General features: G+C 40.2%; 1 protein-coding gene across 1 annotated transcript in view; it reads right to left on the reverse strand.

Annotated features, from left to right (window-relative positions):
* The window catches only part of Myo3b (myosin IIIB), a 222,622-nt gene that overhangs the window by 87,384 nt on the left and 116,207 nt on the right, over positions 1 to 19,031 (reverse strand). The window contains exons 20-21 of the mRNA XM_090343066.1: positions 15,139 to 15,199; positions 14,121 to 14,217 (exon numbers count right to left, since the gene is read on the reverse strand). Of these exons, the coding sequence (XP_090199192.1) occupies positions 14,121 to 14,217; positions 15,139 to 15,199 (158 nt within the window). The remainder of the gene's footprint in view (positions 1 to 14,120; positions 14,218 to 15,138; positions 15,200 to 19,031) is intronic.

Consider the following 19,031-nt stretch of genomic DNA (forward strand, 5'->3'; position numbering starts at 1 on the left):
ACACTCTGGAAAGGTGGCCAGAGGAACTGCTCCCTCTCTGACTCCTGAGATCCAGCTCTGGGCTAGGCACTAGCTCTAGGTTATTACATTAGGACATCACCTCTCCCTTTATAAAATGAGTTGAACAAAAGGAACTTAAGGACTTCTATAAGCATGAGTGCAGCTAAGTATGGAGAAACTTACTCAAGGAAAATGGAAGATTCTTGGTTATAACATGTGTAAGTCCATGCCATACAAACTTTCCCCCAGTGCTTACTCTATGCAAAACACCGTGGGAAGCATCTCCCATGTACCCTTGTGACAGAGGTGCTTTGTTACTCTAGTTCAAGAAAGAGAGGTACAGGGAGGTTAAGTAACTTGCCCAAAGTCACGAAGCTGTTAGAGTGGCCCAGCAGGAATATAATTAGATTTGTTCCCATAACCTGCAATGCCCATTACCAATCATCATTTATGGACATCTCTTTTAAGATTCAGATAGCATCCACAGGATGAACTCATAAAACGTGTCCCATTTCAAAAATGACATACTATACAGTAGTGAAAAATAATTTCAAAAATAGAATGTTATGGAGGTAACAAAAGAACAAAATAATGATTGCATATAGTGTGTCTCAAGATGCACAGAGTTTAAACACTTCTAAATTATGTGGGTAATATCTCAGAATCTCTACTTGGATGACTACTCCAAGGTGGATAAGAGTTAGATTGAAAGGGCATACAAGAACTTTAGCTCCTGTGTGCACGTTAATCAACACCCTGGTCGAAAAATATTTGATTTGGTCCATTTTAAATTGATATTAATACATGAAAACAGATAGGGGTCCAATTTCAGTTTTCTGAAGGTGAATAAACCAGTTTTCCCGACACCATTTGTTAAAGAGGCTGTCTTTTATCCTGTTTTTGGCTTCTTTATCAAATATTATATGGCTCTAGGTCTGTGGATTTATTTCTAGGTTTTCCATCCTATTCCACTGGTACTCAGACCTGTTTTTGTGCCAATACCAAGCTATTTCCATTAGTATAGCTCTGTAGTAGAGTTTAAAATCTGGAATTGTTTGATCTCCAGCTCTATCTCCTCCCTACCCCCGATTGCTTTTTCATAATATAGAGCTGAGCATAAATACCTATAAAGCTTCAAACAAGCTAGGCTGGTACTCTACCACTTAAACTATGCCTCCAGCTCTGCTTTTTGCTGGTTATTTTAGAGATGGTGTCTAGCAAATTTTCTGTATGGGCTGTTCTTGAGCTCCAGTCTCTCAGATCTTAGCCTCTGAATACCTAGTTTACCTAGGGGGAGATAACTGTGTCAAGTATCTCTGTATTTCTTCAAATTACAATTTTTGAGGGGGGGGTCGGTCATGGGGCTTGGACTCTGGGCCTGGACACTGCCCCTGAGCTCTTCAGCTCAAGGCTATCATCCTACCCTGGAGCAACAGCACCACTTCCCATTTTCAAGTGGTTAGTTGGAGATAAGAGTCTCACGGACTTTAGTGCCCGGTCTGGCTTTGAACCACAATCTTCAGATCTCAGCTTCCTGAGTGAGTCACTGCACCCAGCTAAATTACAATTTTGTTTTTACCAGTCCTGGGCCTTGACCTCAGGGCCTGAGCACTGTCCTTGGGCTTTCTCAAGGCTTGAGCTCTACCACTTGAGCCTCAGCACCACTTCTGGATTTTTTCTATGTATGTGGTAACAAGAAATCGAACTTGGGTCTTTGTGCATGCTAGGCAAGCACTCTACCACTAGGCCAAACTCCTGGCCTCATAAATTACAAAATTTTTTACCTGTCCACATTCTTTGGTGTGAGCTAGAACAGATTTTTTCAGTCTTATTTTCATATATTCAGGATGTAATTTTCATCATTAATTTGTCTTTACTCATTTATTCTGGTTTGCATGTCTTCTAAGTCAATTCGTTATATGGGTTGTATAGCTCAATGGCAAAGTATTGCATACCATCTTAATGTGATCTTCAGACCATAGAATAAAAGGTTTCATGTAGGGTATTCCTTGGTTTGTACATTCTTTCTTTTTAAGGATGCAAATGGTAACTGATACTGGCATACATGTGGCATACATGTAGGGGAAAAGAAGCCCTACTACACTGATGGTGGGAATCTAAACTTGTTCAACCACTCCAGAAAGTAATTTTGGGATTCCTCAATAAACTAAGCATAGAATTACCATACAATCCAGCAATACTATTCTTGGAAATTTATCCCAAAGATTATAAATCAGGATACAATAATGCCACTAGCACAATTATGCTCATTGCTGCACTATTTGTTATAGTCAAGATATGGAAACAGCCCAGATGCCCTTGAGTGAATGAATGAATAAGGAAAATTTGGTATATGTACACAGTTGAATTTTACTTATCTATTGGGAAGAATGATATTACATCATTTGTAAAGAAATAGATAGGCTTAAAGCATAAAGGGGAAAGCAAATAGGGAAAGAGGAAGTAAAACTTTCCCTCTTTGCAGATGACATGATTCTGTATTGAAAGAATCCAATAGACTCCACTCCCAAGCTCCTTGAGCTGAATCAAAACTTTGGAAAGGTAGCAGGGTATAAAATTAACCCTCAAAAATCAACTGCCTTCCTCTATGCCAACAGTGAGAGGAATGAGGCAACAATCAGGAAAGCAACTCCTTTTGCAATAGCCTCAAAGAAAATCAAGTACCTAGGAATTAACTAAGAATGTAAAGGACCTTTTGGATGAAAACTTTAAAACCCTGAAAAAGGAAATTAAAGCAGAACTGAGGAAATGGAAAAACCTCCCATGGTCGTGAAAATGACAATCTTGCCAAGGGCTATCTACAAATTCAACGCAATAGCCATCAATATCCCAATGTCATTCTTTAAAGAAATAGAAGAGGCAATCCAAACTTCATATGGAATAGTAAAAGACCCTGTATAGTAAAAACACTTCTTAGCAGAAAGAACAGCGCAGGAGGAATTTTAACACCAAACTTTAGACTCTATTACAGAGCTATAATTATCAAAACAGCTTGGTACTGGCTCAAGAACAGGCCTGAAGACCAATGGAATAGAACTGAGGACCCAGATATTAAACCACAGACCTATGACCACCTAATCTTTGACAAGGGAGCCAAAAACTAGAATGGAAGAAAGACAGCCTCTTCAACAAGTGGTGCTGGCAGAATCGGTTATGTAGCTGCAGAAAACTAAAATTGGATCCTTCTTTGTCACCCTGCACTAGAATTAACTCCAAATGGATCAAAGACCTCGAGGTAAAAGCCTATACACTAAAAACTTTACAAGAAGGAATAGGAGATACACTAGGCCTCCTTGGCACAGGTCAAAACTTTCTTAATAAGGACCAAGAATCACAACATATTAGAGAAAGGCTGGATAAGTGGGACTGCATTAAACTGAAAAGCTATTGTATGGCAAAGGACATAGCTAGTAAATTAATTAGGAAGCCTACAGAGTGGGAGAAGATCTTCACCAACCAAACAACAGACAAAGGCCTCATATCTAAAATATATCAACAGCCAAAAAAATTGAATCACTCCAAAACTAATCTCCAAAGAAACAATCATCCCATTAAAAGATGGGCCAAAGACTTAAAGAGAGTCTTCTCTGAAGAAGAAATAAAAATGGCCTATAGACACATGAAGAAATGGTCAACATCTCTGGTCATAAAAGAAATGCAAATCAAAACAACTCTAAGATTCCACCTCACTCCAGTTAGAATGGCCAGGATCAAGAAAATTAATATCAACAGCTGCTGGAGGGGATGTGGCCAGGAGGAATCCCTACTACACTGTTGGTGGGAGTGCAAGCTCATTCAACCACTATGGAAAGCAGTATGGCAGTTCCTCAAAAGACTAAACATAGAACTCTCCTATGACCCAGCAATTCCACTACTTGGCATTTACCCAATTGTCCAGAAACAAGGACATAAGCCCACTGGCACAATGATGTTCATTGCAGTATTATTTATCATAGCAACGATGTGGAACCAACCCAGATGTCCCTCAGTTGATGAGTGGATCAACAAGATGTGGAATTCTATGCTGCTGTCAGAAAGAATGACATTGCCTCATTTGTTAGGAAATGGAAAGACTTAAAAAACATCCTATTAAGTGAAGTAAGCCAGACTCAAAGGAACATAGGCTCAATGGTTTCCCTTATTTGTCATAATCAGTAGAAACGTTGGGCTCTCCTAGCAGAGATTTGCAATAGAGCAAAACCTAGATACATAAGGCCATACAGTAAGATGCTAAATGAAAGGACCTCCAGAATGTAGAAACAAAAGCCATATAATGAATGACTGTTGTCCTTAATGTACTATGTTATCTGTCATCTCTTTTGTTGTCCCTAGGTTATCTCATATTGTTACAGTATCTCACTTTGTTACCTGATATATTGGATATATTTGTATTTGGTTATTTGAAATTGGATAGGGAAGGGGGGAAAACAAGATGAGGGTTGGGGGTGGGGGGTAGGGAAATGGGGACCAAGACATGAGAAAGGGTATCAATGTATGTGAATCAATGGACCTTCTATCTGGCCAATATAATGTAACCCTTCTATTAATTACAATAAAATATATGAAGAAAAATAAACAGATAGGCTTAGAAAAACTTACGTTAAGTGAAACAAATCAGGCCCAGGGAGACAAAGAATGCATGTGTTCTCTGATGTGGAAGTTAGATCTAATTTATAAATATATAAGTAAACAGGTATGTGCATGTCATATCTACATGTATAAAATATTAATTAAAGTATGGTATATACAGGAGAGAATTCAAATAGCACAAATCTTTAGAACAACCAGCTCACAGTCTAGCACAATGAATATCAGGAAGCTGATCCTTGAGAGATACGCATGGAAGGTCAGTGGGAGGAGGCAATGAAGAGAGGAAGGAAGGGAGAACGAAGTCATAATATTCATCTTAGACACTGTGAAACTAGTAAGGTTGAGGTGAACGTATAGGTGAGATTGGGAAGGATAGGCGATACAATGTAAGGGATGACATTGATCAGGATTGTCCTCATAAAATGACATGTGGTAACCCCTTCATACAACTACTTAAATGTAACTTACATTTTAATTTTAGACTTATTTGTCCATCTTTCATGGAACATAAATGTCACAAGAAGAAACATGAATTGTTCTCTGTGTATTGCCAGGAATAAACAGAGCTTGCCCCATAGCGGTGCTCCATAGCACCTGCTGAGTGATTGCCCAAACGCACGAATAATGAAGGGAGATTTCACTTTCTGCCAGGGATTAAATTCCAGAATTTGAATTTAAACCAGTAATTCATCTCTGGCTAAATGGACCAGAGATTCTCAGACATTCTGGAATATTTGGTTATTCAAGGAGCATGAATGGTGAGGAAACCATGAGTGTCGAAAAAAAGAAAGAATGCAGAGGAAACATTATCCATGTTTATATACACAGTCAGAAGACCAAGATCTCTTTTTTCTATTTAACTTGGGACTGTGTCCATCTTGCTTCCCTGTAGCACTTACATGATTGCTTCTAATTTAGAGACCATGCTCATATCATATTTCACTCTACACAGAGTCAACCACTGTATTCTTCTCAGGCTGTTCTTATTTTGGGGGTAGGAAGCAAGGGTTAAGCCAAAGTGAGAGTCAGGTTTTCCTCTTTCTTTCTTTTTCTCCCAGATTATACTCATTAAAAATTTAAAAGAAAATCCAGGAAATTGACAGTGTCAAATGCTGGCAGGAATGTGAAGCAACAGGAACTCTCATTATTGCTGATTTGGAATGGAAGACAGCTTAGCAATTACAAAGCTCAATATGGTCTTGTTACATAACCCAGCAATCTTAGGAATTACCAAGAAGGGGTAAAAACGACCCCTAAGACAAACCCTACACAAATGTGTATAGAAAATGTATTAATAGTTCCCCAAAGCAGCAAACAATTAAAATGCTCTTCAACTGGTGAAGGCATAAAGAAATTTAGGACAATCCAAGAAGACATTTGTGTGATCCCTTTCTCAGTGAAGAGCTTTTCTCTTAGCCATGATGGGAAATGTGTCCAGGCTCATGTCTGTGTAGTATCCTATTTCCAAATAACTAGTAAAATTTAGGGCTGAAGGTATGGGTCAGTGGTAAGAGCATCTGCCTAGCAAGAACAAAATCCCGAGCTCAAAATCTAATACTACTAGGGGGAAAAATTAGGCCATGAAATATATGGGAGAATCTTAGATGCATATTGGTAAAACCGTCCAATCTGAAACGGCTATTTACCACGTGATCCTAATCGTGTGGAATTCTAAAAAGTCAAAAGAGTAAGACACTAATAATAATACAAAAAGAAACAGCAGGAAGCAGTGGCTGTGAGGAGGCTGAGACTATGGATCATGTTTCTCACCAGCACAGGCAGGAAAGACCAGAAGACTCATCTCTGAGTAACCCCAGAAAACTGAAAGTGGCAGTATGGCTCAAAGTGATAGAGCTCTAGGCTCAAGTGAAAAAAGCTCAAGGGATAGTGTCCAGGACCCAAGTTCAAGCTCTATGACAAACGAAATGAATGAATGAATAAATAAATAAATAAATATCAGTGGTGACTTGGAGTTTAGTTTGGGGAGGGAAAGTGGGTAGGCAGAGATAGGATGGTGGGATTTTAAGCCCATATCATAATGGTAAATATGAGCCATTATACAGTTGTTAAACTTAAAGAATGCACTCCAAAAAGAGTGAACCCTATGAATGCTACAGATTTCATTTAATAGTAATGTATCAATGTAGATGTGTCAATTTTCATAAATGAGCCACACTAATACAAAATTGAATGAGGAATTGAACGAGCTGGCAGGCAAAGCTCCTGCTCTGCCACTGCGTTGTACCCTAGTCTCTGAAGAACTGTATATACTCTTTCCAGGAGAATCTGGAGGAGAGGGAGAGAAAGAGGTACAAGGGAATCCTGTGCTTTCTGCTCAATATTTCTGGAAGCCAAAAACTACTTGAAGAAAGTCTATTAAAAATTATTACTCCCAGTTTTGGAAAATAAACAAAAGTAAAAAGAAGAAATCATTCCACTTGTACCACAAAAGGACTGTACATTTAACTTCAAAGTTGAGAGTTTAAGATGAAATAAACTAGGCAGCTAAGGTTAATAGGGCAGTCTCTGGAGTATGTGCTGTCTCAATTACATCAAATAAAAACAGAATTTAAAAATACAAATTCTCTAGACACATGTTACAGCCAGGCCATCAACGGCCAGCTCTGGAAGCCAAGTACCCTGGCTTGGCTCTGACCCTGGCTTGGCTTGCACATGTACCATGTCTCATCTTGTTTGGCAGCTGCATGCCTGATGTCCTGGGACCATGCCAGAACTGACTCAATGGTGGTAAAAAGTTCAGCCCATCCTAAAGTATACAGGAAAGTACTAGAAACTTCATGCAGCACTGTCTAGCCAGCCATGACTGCAAAAGGGCAACCTTTGTGAGCTGGCTTGTTGTGGAAGGCATTGGGGAGGCTTGTGGCCCAGGAATGGTAAATTGGCCTGTGGCCTCCACGGCCCCATGAGTAGCACTTACACAGCTACTATGTCCTCAGCTGCGTCCTCTTCTCCATCCAGCCTTCACTGAGCTCAGAATCTCACAGTCACTCAGCTAACAGAAGTGTGGGGACAGCGTTAGCCTTCACAACTACCCTCCTCGATACTCCTCAGTTTTTAGGGAAAATGGAGGCCTGTACAAAATCTTTTAGGGCATTCTACGGATTTTCTTCAGAGAGCCCCAGTCCTGTACAGAGGCCCCAGTTGGCGTTCACTGACAGGACTACAATTGGTGTCCAAAGCTCTCTGTTAGTCTTCTTCAAATCATGAAACAAAATCAAACCAGATCAAAGCCAGATCTACAGAAAGTGAGATCATTCTTTTAAGCAAAATCAGAATAATACATAGTTATATAAGTAGACTAAATTAGAAAATACTGGTCTTGGTAGGGTGAAAATGGAAGAATATAGAGCAATCAGGTAGGCAAAAGTAGAATTTTCTTTCTTTTTTTTTTTTTTTTTTGCCAGTCCTGGGCTTGAGCTCAGGGCCTGAGCACTGTCCTTGGACTTTCTCAAGGCTAGAGCTCTACCACTTGAGCCTCAGCACCAAGTCCGGCTTTTTTCTATGTATGTGGTACCGAGGAATTGAACCTGGGTCTTCGCGCATGCAAGGCAAGCACTCTGCCACTAGGCTAAACTTCCAGCCCCAGAAGTAGAATTTATAAACTAGAAATCACCTTTAAAGACAAACATCTCTAATGATTTTGGAAACTGAAATGTTTTTGGATGGTTCAGAGGTTTGGAACATTCCCATCTTCCTTCTTACACAACAAAGGTACAATAAATGTCACTTTGTTCCTAGAGACTCCTGAAGATTATAAAGGGACAATTTGAGATAATGGGGCACTGCTCTAGAAAATAGTAATTGCCAAAACCAAGGCTTTCAAATTGCATCAGTCTCTCACACATACCTTGTGTTTCTTAGGTTTGTGATTCACATACAGTAGATACTCAACAAATACCGAATGAGTGTGAAGGCCACATGGATAAATCATACTTCTTCAAGTAGTAACCCAGAGACAGGATACCGAGAAAAGTCCCCAAGCCTGCAGCCTCCCATCAACATGGGAGCTTGGTAAAAATGTACTCACCTTCACCCCTACCCTTGCCAAACACCACACACACACACACACACACACACACACACACATGATCAGAAAGCTCAATTTCTGACACCCGATGCTCCCTGGGGGCTATCCCAGACTCTGACCCTCTACACTGACAATCACACTGTCAACCCTGCCCTCTCAGATGCCTGTAACAATCCCACTTGCTGTCAGCACCCTAAACATGGAAGGGGTTAAAGTTACTTTTAGCTAGACGCTGGTGGTTCATCCTAGCTAATCAGGAGCCAAGATCCGAACATCATTGTTCAAAGCCAGCCTGGACAGACAAATCCAAGATACTCTTACGGCCAATTAACCTGCAAAAAGCCAGAAGTAGAGGGTGGCTAGAGTGATAGAGCACCAGTCTTATGTGGAAAAATCTCAGGGAGAGCATGTGGTCCTGAGTTCAAAGTCCTAGTACGGCACACAAAAGTAAAATGATGAAAAATAAAACAAGGACCTGAGTCATGAAGAATAGGAGACTTGTATTTGGTATACCCATGAGGAAGGGCCATTATGGGTTAGACAATGTTTGCACTGTCTGGAAAGTTCACTTACATTGCTTGCCTGGATTCCTCATGATGTCTACCAAATGTCTTCAAGCCCTAAGCTGGATGGGGCTGCTGTTAACTCAGATCACGTCTCTCCTGGGCTGAGAATGCTCACTGGCTCTCTACCTTGCTGAGACCACCCTCACTACTCTGGGAGTGATCCTTGGATCAAACATGTGAAAGGGTATCAATGTATGGGAATGAATGCACCATCTATCTGGCAAATATCATGTAACCCTTCTATTAATTACAATAAAAATATATGAAAAAAATAAAGAAAGAAAAAGAAAAAAAAGCACCAGCAGAACAGGAAACTCCGTAAAATTACAGAAAGGCAGGAGCCATACACATCTGTTGGTGGCTCGCTTCACAGCCTCCATGTTAACCCATCTGTGGGAATGAGGATGTTGAGACATGCCAAGCTGTATTGTCCTGTTGCCTCTGCATTTCCTACTCCTGCTCTTTGTGCTCTCTCAGCTCCCAGCCCACTGGCTTCTTTCTATACTTTCATGTCTGTTCTCTCCTTAGGACCTTTCCCTGCTTGAAACGCTCTTCCTGTAGACAGCCAAATGGCAAACTGGCTAACAAGTTCTCTGATTTCTACAGATGATTGAGAACTATGATCTGAAAGGTTTTTTTTCTCACACCAGTTACTAAGGGATTCCTGCAGTTCCTGTGCCATCTCACTGAGAAAAGTCCTGAGTCAAGACTGTACCATGTATTTCATTGAATCCCTTCACTCAAAACTCAATTCCCATATCAAAGTCTGCCATCCTCAGCCTCATCACACACTTGGACAACTCCTTGCCACTCTTGCTGTTTTTTCTCCCCAAATACTGACCTTAATACATTGCATTCCAGCCAGCTAATTTGTTTTGTTTATTATACATACTGTTTCTCATTTGTCCCTGTCTGGTACATACAGCATGGCATTGGACTATGATGGCGTGACTCACAGAGGGGTACTGACACACTGGTCTTTGTTACTCCTGCACAAGACCAATAGAGAAATTTAGAGTGATCTAATTTACAATAAAACATTTAGAAAAGTTGAGATCAACTCTATATTGGCTTAACATCCAAGTGCATAATTGTTTTTGTAGTAATTTGTTTTTATTGAATTTCATGAAAGTGTCAGACTGTATAAAATTGGAAAGCAATCATTTGGCAAAATAAAAAATGGAACTGGTCGTCTCAGTATAATTTGAGAAGTACTGGCACAAGACAGTTCTGGCACTTAGTAAATGTTAATAATTGTCTTGAATAAATAGATGGGTAAATACAAAAAAAGAACAAATGCCTAATGAATAAATGTCTGCAGAGTAATATTGGATCAAGTCTGTATACATTCCTGTGCATCTTATCAAATAATTTAACTGGCTGGATTAATGGCAAAGGGATTTGTGTTTTGTACTTCTCGTGTGTTCTGGGCTCATCACCCTTTGTGAAAAATGAATCAGCACATGGGCCACTTGGGGACATTTCTCAGACACTGGCTAAGGGGCTGAAGACAGCCTTGGTCCAAGTCCCACATTTGCAGAATACAGTCCAAGCCTGGACACTTCATATTCATCCTGTGCCCTTGACCCAACCATACTCTTCAGAACAATGAAGATAGTTCTTACAAGTTAGAAGGTAAACCTGTGGGATGTTATGTTTTTCTAAAATTTGAAAAGGCTATAACATTTTCATTTGGCTTTCTGAAAAAATATGGGTTGAAATAGTGAATTATTTAAAGGCAAAAGAGAGAAAAAAGAATAACCTAGGCACTGGTGGCCTGTAACCCTAATTTCTTAGGAGGCTAAGATTTGATGATTGAGATTCAAAGCGAGCCTGGTCAGGAAAGTCTGTTAGACTCTTAATACCAAAAAGTGGAAATGAAGCTGTGGCTCAAATGGAATATCAGCCTTGAGCAGAAAAGCCAAGCAAGAGCACTGATGCCTCAAATGCAAGTTCCAGTAAAACACACACACACACACACACACACACACACACACACACACACACACACAGCAAAAATATAAACATAAAGATATAATTTGGCCAGAAGCACAGCGTAGTGGTAGGGTGCACAAAACCCTGGGTTTGATTCCTCGGTACCATATACACAAAAAAAGCCAGAAGTGGTGCTGTGTCTCAAGTGGCAGAGCTCTAGCCTTGAGAAAACCCAAGGACAGCGCTTAGGCCCTGAGTTCAAGCCTCAAGACTGGCAAAAAACTAAAAAAGGTATAGTTTGTTACAATGTCTTAAATTCACATTCTTGTTCCTGTAACTAATAACATAAATAAAGCTGGAAGTTTTTGTTGTTGTTGTTCAACTCACCTTTGCTGCTTTCTAAGGCCAAAGGAAATTTATCTTATATGAGTCCTTGCCTCCCTGTCTGAACTTTCTTTTCTTGTCATTGGCCCAAAGCAACCACAACAAACAAAACAACCTGAAGTATTTTATTTCACTCACAGGTTATAGTTAACCTTGTTTTAGGATTATTAGAAAAACATTTTTGAATGTTTCTATGATTTGCTTATTTAAGAGGAGCTCCATTTTCTTCTTGCTTTCACTGTATTTCAAAAGGGCTTTGAATATGCAAGAATTCAAGAATTTAGACCAGGGACTGGGGTGCAGCTCCGTAGGAGAACATAAGCAAATGCAAGGCCCTGAACATGAGCCTCAGCATTGGGGGTTGGGGAGAAGGAACCTAGGTTGAGCGGTGAGGAGAGAACCCACCCATAAATGGGTAGCTATGATTCCAGAAAGCTTAAAACCAATCAGCTGATGAAAATAACTAGAATAGGCAGGGTCAGACAGGTATTATATTAAAGGCCAAAGGACACAGGACAGGCAGCCATTGTGGACCTTGAAGAATGGAGAGGACTCTGATGAGTAGAAAGACATAGGGAACAGAAGGGACAATATGACCAGAGTCACAAAGGAGAGAGAGAGAAAATTCATCAGGCACATGCAGGGAATAGTGAACAGTTCAGAGATTCAGAGAGAAATGAGACAAAAGACATCAGTGCAAATCAGAACTAGAAATAAAGTTGACGAGAACACAGAAAGCCTTGAATGCCACATAAGAATCGATACTGAGCCACCAATGAGAACAGAGAATCAAGTTTATGTTAGAAAGGCTCCTTGAGCTTTTGTACATAAAGGAGAAAAGAGAAAGAACATGTTTTGATGCTGGCTGGCAGACAGCATCAGAGGAAGTGATAGTGATATTGACCCACCAAAGTGAAAATTATTTAAATTAGAAGAACTGAAACAATTGTAAGGTGAAACATTTGTAAGAGGAAAGTGAATAACTATTTACATAAGCTAGATTTGTAATACATAAATGTTTGACTTTGAATAATATTTTTCTAAAGGCTAGAAAGAGCATTGTAATTCAACTGATTTCTCTTTTCCCTTTCATAGCTATTCATTCAAAACACAGTATATTTTATATTTCATTTCTCAACCTGTTGCTTATACTCCTGCATTAACCTAGACTTTACATAATATCAAAAGCCATCACAGAAGCTGGCAGTTACTGAACTCCTAGGTACTGTCCATGAACTTCATTTGAGCTAATTAACCCTCAACACAGACCTCTCAGGTATGGACTACTGAGCTTATGTGTGAGTAATGAGGGACAGAGTTGCTATAAAGCCTGATTAACCTGTACAATCAGAAGGCAAAGATGTAAAGTCAGATGGGCCTGATGCAAGACCTATCCTTTAGCTACTTAATGAGATATTGTTTTATCTTTTGGGGAGTTACAAGTATTTTAAAGCAGAATGCCAACATAGAACAAAGACCAGATGGGAAACAATAGAAATCAACAGCAGGATGATTGAACCCAAAACATGTCAATAATCACATTAAATGTAAATGTGTTAAAATTTTCTGTTAAAAGGTAGAGATTTTTTTGTGGAGGAAAGAAATATCTCAATCAAATTCTGCCATCATGGACTCTGCTCTACCACACTGTCTTCTAAATCCTCCTCTTCCTTGTGCTACTTCCATCCCCTACCGTCCTTGTGACCTTTTTCCTGAACACTGGCTGCAGGAAACCATTACCTGTGGCAGGTTTATTAGCGTTTACTGCTTATCTATGTCAAAGGTTAGGCTATAATGGACTCATCTCTTGTGTAACAGTTGAAATTCCAGATGGACTGAAGGTCAGTCATTTTTATGTATACATATTTCACATTATACTGCTTTTTCATTGAAAATTGGAAAAAAAAAGGAAAGTTGGAAAGAACTGAGAAATGGCTTCACTTTTCAGAAAATATATCAGGTCAATTAAGTGTAATATCGGTGTCTTAAGTTGAAATAGCTTCTTTTCTTGAAATTATTCACATAATTCAGAGTATCTTCTATTCATGGAATCTTATTCCGTATTATATCTTCCAAGAGAACCAATTATAGCTACCCACAGACTTTAACTGATATCTGCCATAGTTAGTAGCAGGGAATTTAAAAAGGGGACTAGAAATGTCAGTTTCCAAAGGCATGTGGTAGTAAGATGTCTTTCTCTTGTTTAGAGAAAGGCAAAACAGCTCTAAATCCAAATGCTTTTCCTGAGGCTGTGGTCCTCAATCACCTACTCCACTAAATTGTGTTGGAATAGATTCCTGATGTGAAGTTCTTAAGAGAAGAGTTATAGCTTTCATACTCATTATCCTCCCTCAGAAACGCAGACTGCAGTGTATGAGCAGGTGATAAAGCTTCTTTGTTTGATACAGCTTGGCGTCCAGTCTTCAGGATTACCCCAGCCTGAGTGTTATGTTCACATCAGGCCATTTTAACATCTGAGCTCTTCCACCTAGACAGTTCTGCAGATACAACTTTCCTAACAAGCACACCAATATACAAATGGTAGAAGCAGCAAGCAGTTCAAAAGGTCTTCTTACCAGGTTTGTGAGGAGCTTCCTCGGGGCTCAGTCCTTGGCCATCGAGGGCAGTATGACATGTCTGACAACACAGTACAGCAGTCCCGGCAACTGTGAGCTGCAGACAGACCCAGCAAGAGAATCACCATTTTTATCCTGTGACAGAGCAGCCAAAGGACATGGCTTTCATTAAATAAGGGATCCTTAGCCCCGCTGTAAGGGGGAGAGGCTAAGTATACTGGTGACAATGCCAGGCTGCCCTCATCTTGCACTGACCAAGTGACGGTCCCTCCTAGGTGTAATTAGAAGCCGAGTTGCAACATATTTTTCTTCATTCATTTATTTCTTCCTTGGCACAAATCCACCTAGTCCTCTCTTAAATTAATTATAATCTAGATCAGATCAACATCCAGGTTCTGATTTTTAACCTTTACTTAATTTTTATCCTTAAAAAAGCAAGAAAACTTATAGGAAGGTATTAATCTACTTAACATTTCTATGTATATCATCCAAAGGATTTTTTTTAATCTTACATATGCTCGGCAGAGTTACTGGCAAAAACTGTACATTTTCTTCATTTCAGCCTTTCAACATCAAATAGTAGGCAGCGAAAATTGGATCAGACTTCAAAGCCTGCTGTGGGCTCCAAGTCACAGAGAGACGCGGCCATTTCACATACTGAATTCAAGCAGGATATCAAAGGGCTACCGAGAACCTCGAGTCCTCTCTCAGAAAGAGGCTCCACCATCTGCAGAGAAGAGTACTCAGACAAATCACCTCAGGGAGTAGCTAGCATTTATTCTCAGCTGCAAATTTCCAGCCTTTTGATTCTCTCTTCACTGTACCTCCCTGTCACTCTGCTGAACCAAAGTTCTTTAGCAGGCTGGGCTTTTGTCTCAAAAACTTCAAAACATCACTAGCAGTTACAGGTTTAGATAGCCAGGCCAACCATCACAGACAGGCTTCAGGCCCGTGAACTTGATTGAATGAAATTGAAAGAAAACTACATAGTTACTTCAGAATCAGGATGTCCAGTTACCTTTCTTGCATGTCCGGAAAAGATATCACTGCCAACTGGAGAACTGTGAGTTTGTGAATCCCTAAAAAAAAGATAATAATTTTAAAAGGTTTGAAAATGACAACACAAATTAGAGAAGATGGTTTTCTTTCAAAGAGGAATCAAATCATGTGCTTTCAGCTTCCCAGACTAGTCTCACAAAGAACTGCATCAGACTAGAACAGATTCACAGAGACTAGAGAGATTCACAGAGGCTTGAGAAAGGCCAGGAAACTTTCCTTTAAAAGCTCTGTAAGTGATTTCAGGGTAGGAGCATTGTCTGACTTTACCAAGGTTTCCTGCAGACTTTATTACGAAGAGAACCTAGTCAGTGGTAAGGCTGTGCTTCCCAACAGAAGCATTCACCTCACTCATTCATTGTTCAGGAAGTAAACATGGACTCTGCAGCCATCCCTAAGCCTGGGAAATGCCAGGCACATAGAGTTTGAGAGGACTACTTGCTGCAGAAATACTCTGTGCAATCCTGTTATATACATAAATGGTGTCTGTACTGGAACAGGACATTCTACAGGAATCATACCAGGAAGCTTGAAAGGAAAACCTACCAACATCAAATGAAATATTAATGGGAAAGAGTCTGGAAGAATCAGTCATACCAAATCAAATCTTTGAGAATTATACGATTAAAATAACATTGTTGTAACATCACCTCTCAGATGGACCCAAGAGAGAGGAAATATTATGCCAGGAAGGGACATCTGTGTTTTGACCCTGCCTCGATTTCCCTGATTCCACACACACAGGCATGCTGCATGCAAAGATATATGACTGTGGCAAAATACCATATATATACAAGCACATACATATGTGTGTATGCCTACGGTTCTAGTTTCCTCGTGAACAATGTGAAGTCATTTGTATACATAAAATTTCTTCCAATTTTATGGTACTAATCTATTCCTTACTTAAAGTGATCAATGCATTTCAATATATATGAACTGTTTGTGAATAATACCTTTGAGGTGTATCTGCCTATAGTAGGTTATGAGCAATATGCCCATTAGGAAAAAAAAAACACATTAAGCTGGGTGCAGGTGGCTCACACCTTTAATGCTAACTACTCACAAGTCTGAGACCTGAAGATTGCATTTCAAAATCAGCTGTGAGACTCTTGTCTCCAATTAACTACCAAAAAATTAAAGGACCAGCCTTGAGTGAAAAAAAGCTATAGGACAATGTTCAGGCTCAGAGTTCAAGCCCCAGTACTAGCATGCGCACACACACACACACACACACACACACACACACACACACACACACACACATTCCCTATGTCACACATCACACGATAGCACATCAATACTGGAAGAAACTATCATAAACAATCAGTTATTATTATTTTTTTTTGCCAGTCCTGGGTTTTGAGCTCAGGGCCTGAACACTGTCCTTGGACTTTCTCAAGGCTAGAGCTCTACCACTTGAGCCTCAGCACCATTTCCAGCTTTTTTCTATGTATGTGGTACCGAGTGATTGAACCCAGGCCTTCGTGCATGCTAGGCAAGCACTCTACCACTAGGCCAAACTCCAGGCCCTCAGTTATTTTTGAGTGTATTTTTTTTCTGCAATGGAATGTAAGTTCTGTCAAGTCAGGACTGCTGGGTTCTGTATTCTATCAGCACCTCATTCACAGCCTGGTCCACAGAAAGTGCTCAATAAACACGAGACCACTTAGATAGATACACAAAAGAGGAGGCTATATGATTCAGTAAAAGTTCCCTTAACATTTAAAAAAAAAAACTGCTCTCAGGTATCTTTTGAGAGTTTCACAACCATTTGAGCTAAGCACTTTAATTGTCCTGATACATAGAAAAGGAAACTGAGACTCTTAGAAGTTAAGGAATCCTGGTTCTTCTGGCTCAATTCTTTTGCTCCTTAGATCTACAATGCCTGAATTTACTCTTGTTTACTCTGAGCAAGCCCCTGCTTTAGAAGTCCTGGTGAGCAAGGGAAGAGAGTTTGGTCCTTGAATTGCTACTTAGTCCTCAACTTCTATCTTCCTTGCCCCAACAACAACAACAAAATGTAAACCTCTTCCAGTTCCCCTCAAGAAGCTGATGGGCTCATCAGTTTGACTATCTCCTCATTCAAGCCTTCACCAGAATGTGAGTCAGCTTTGTTGTGACATTGATTTGTGTTATTTGGCTTTACAAAGGAGAGAGATTGGATGTGTAAGAAGTAATGTCCACAGACAAACCAAGTAAAAAATGTTTGACCAGAGTAGATTTTCCTGAAATGTTTTCAGAGATATTAACTTGATAATATATGCAATGCTATTCCAAGAAAGGAAAAGAATGGAACTTGTTTGCTAGTCCCTGTTTCAATATTTGGCCCTTCCCCCATGTACTGTATTGAGGGAACTCTTTGTTCTTAAAGCACCCCTCAGCTAACACAAAGCAGTCTATTTCACAACAAAGTCTATCTTGCTTTTTACAAGATGATACATGCCATTTTTCTTCAATAGTCTAAGGGCTTCAGCTCTTGTTGTTGTTGTTCAAGCCATGATGGGGCTTGAACTCAGGGCCTGGGTACTCTTCCTGTGCTGTTATTTTTTGCTCAAGGATAGCACTCTACCATTTTGAGCCACAGCTCCACTTCTGGTTCTTTGGTGACAAATTGGAGATAAGAATCTTACAGACTTTCCTGCCCTAGTTAGTTTGTCTCAACCTCTTGAGTGGCAAGGATTATAAGCATGAGCCAACAGCGCCATGCTTCAAATCTTTTCCAGTGATTTCATTAGATGTGTGGACATTACAAGGGACATGACACTGACCGTACATGCATTAAAAAAGCCAAGTAACTAGCCAGGCATGGTGGCTCACACCTGTAATCCTAGTTACTCAGGAGGCTGAGATCTGAGGATCACGGTTCAAAGCCAGTCTTCCATGAGACTCTTATCTCTAATTAACCACCAGAAAACTGGAAGTGGCACTGTGGCTCAAGGGGTAGGGTAGTAGCCTTGAGCTGAAGAGCTCAGGGACAATGCCCAGGCTCAGAGTTCAAGTACTACGAATGACAAAAAAAAGCCCAATAATGGTAGCCTTGAGCTGAAGAGCTCAGGGACAGCACCCAGGCCAAGTTCAAGCTCCATACCCAACAACAAAAAAAGCCCAATAATAACTAGATGCCCGTGATTGAATGCATATGAGGCACCAAGCACAAGATAAGACATGCTTACAGACTTATCCTATATAATTTTGCCAACATCCATGTTTATCCATTGACTTTCACAGCTATTTTTGCAGATCAGGAAATTAAGGATCAAGACAGTAGCTGGATATGGTGACACATGCCCGTAATCCCAGCACTCTGGAGGAAGGTGTAGGTTTGATGTTTGAGGCCAACCTGGGCTATAAGACACTTTCTTTTGTAAAAAAAAAATATTTTTTGCCAGTCCTGGGGCTTTAATTCAAGGCCTAAGCACTCTCCTTGGACATTCTCAAGGCCAGAGCTCTGCCATTTGAGCCACAGCACCACTTCCAGTTTTTTCTATGTATGTGGTACCAAGGAATCGAACCTGGATCTTTGTGTATGCTAGGCAAGCACTTTATCACTAGGACAAACTTCTGGCCCCATGACCCTTTCTTAATGAAAAAGCAAACAAAAAGACTAATGACTTGCTTCATAAGCAGTGCAGCCTATGACCCACTGAATATGGGAAAGGAAACATCAGGGGGTTTACAGATGCAGCCAAGGTTTATCCATTGCTGATAAAGCTATTAGACAAAACAGTAATGGTGACCAGGACATCCACTGTACCAAATGACACCATTCAGGTCTGTCTTTCAAGTGCTGGAAGCTAGTGCTCACAAGGTCCTGCCCCACTTGAAAGACAGATCTGGGGTGTCAACGGCACT

The sequence above is a fragment of the Megascapheus bottae genome, chromosome 12 (assembly GCF_031878675.1).
Source record: "Megascapheus bottae isolate mThoBot1 chromosome 12, mThoBot2.hap1, whole genome shotgun sequence".
Taxonomy (NCBI): domain Eukaryota; kingdom Metazoa; phylum Chordata; class Mammalia; order Rodentia; family Geomyidae; genus Megascapheus; species Megascapheus bottae.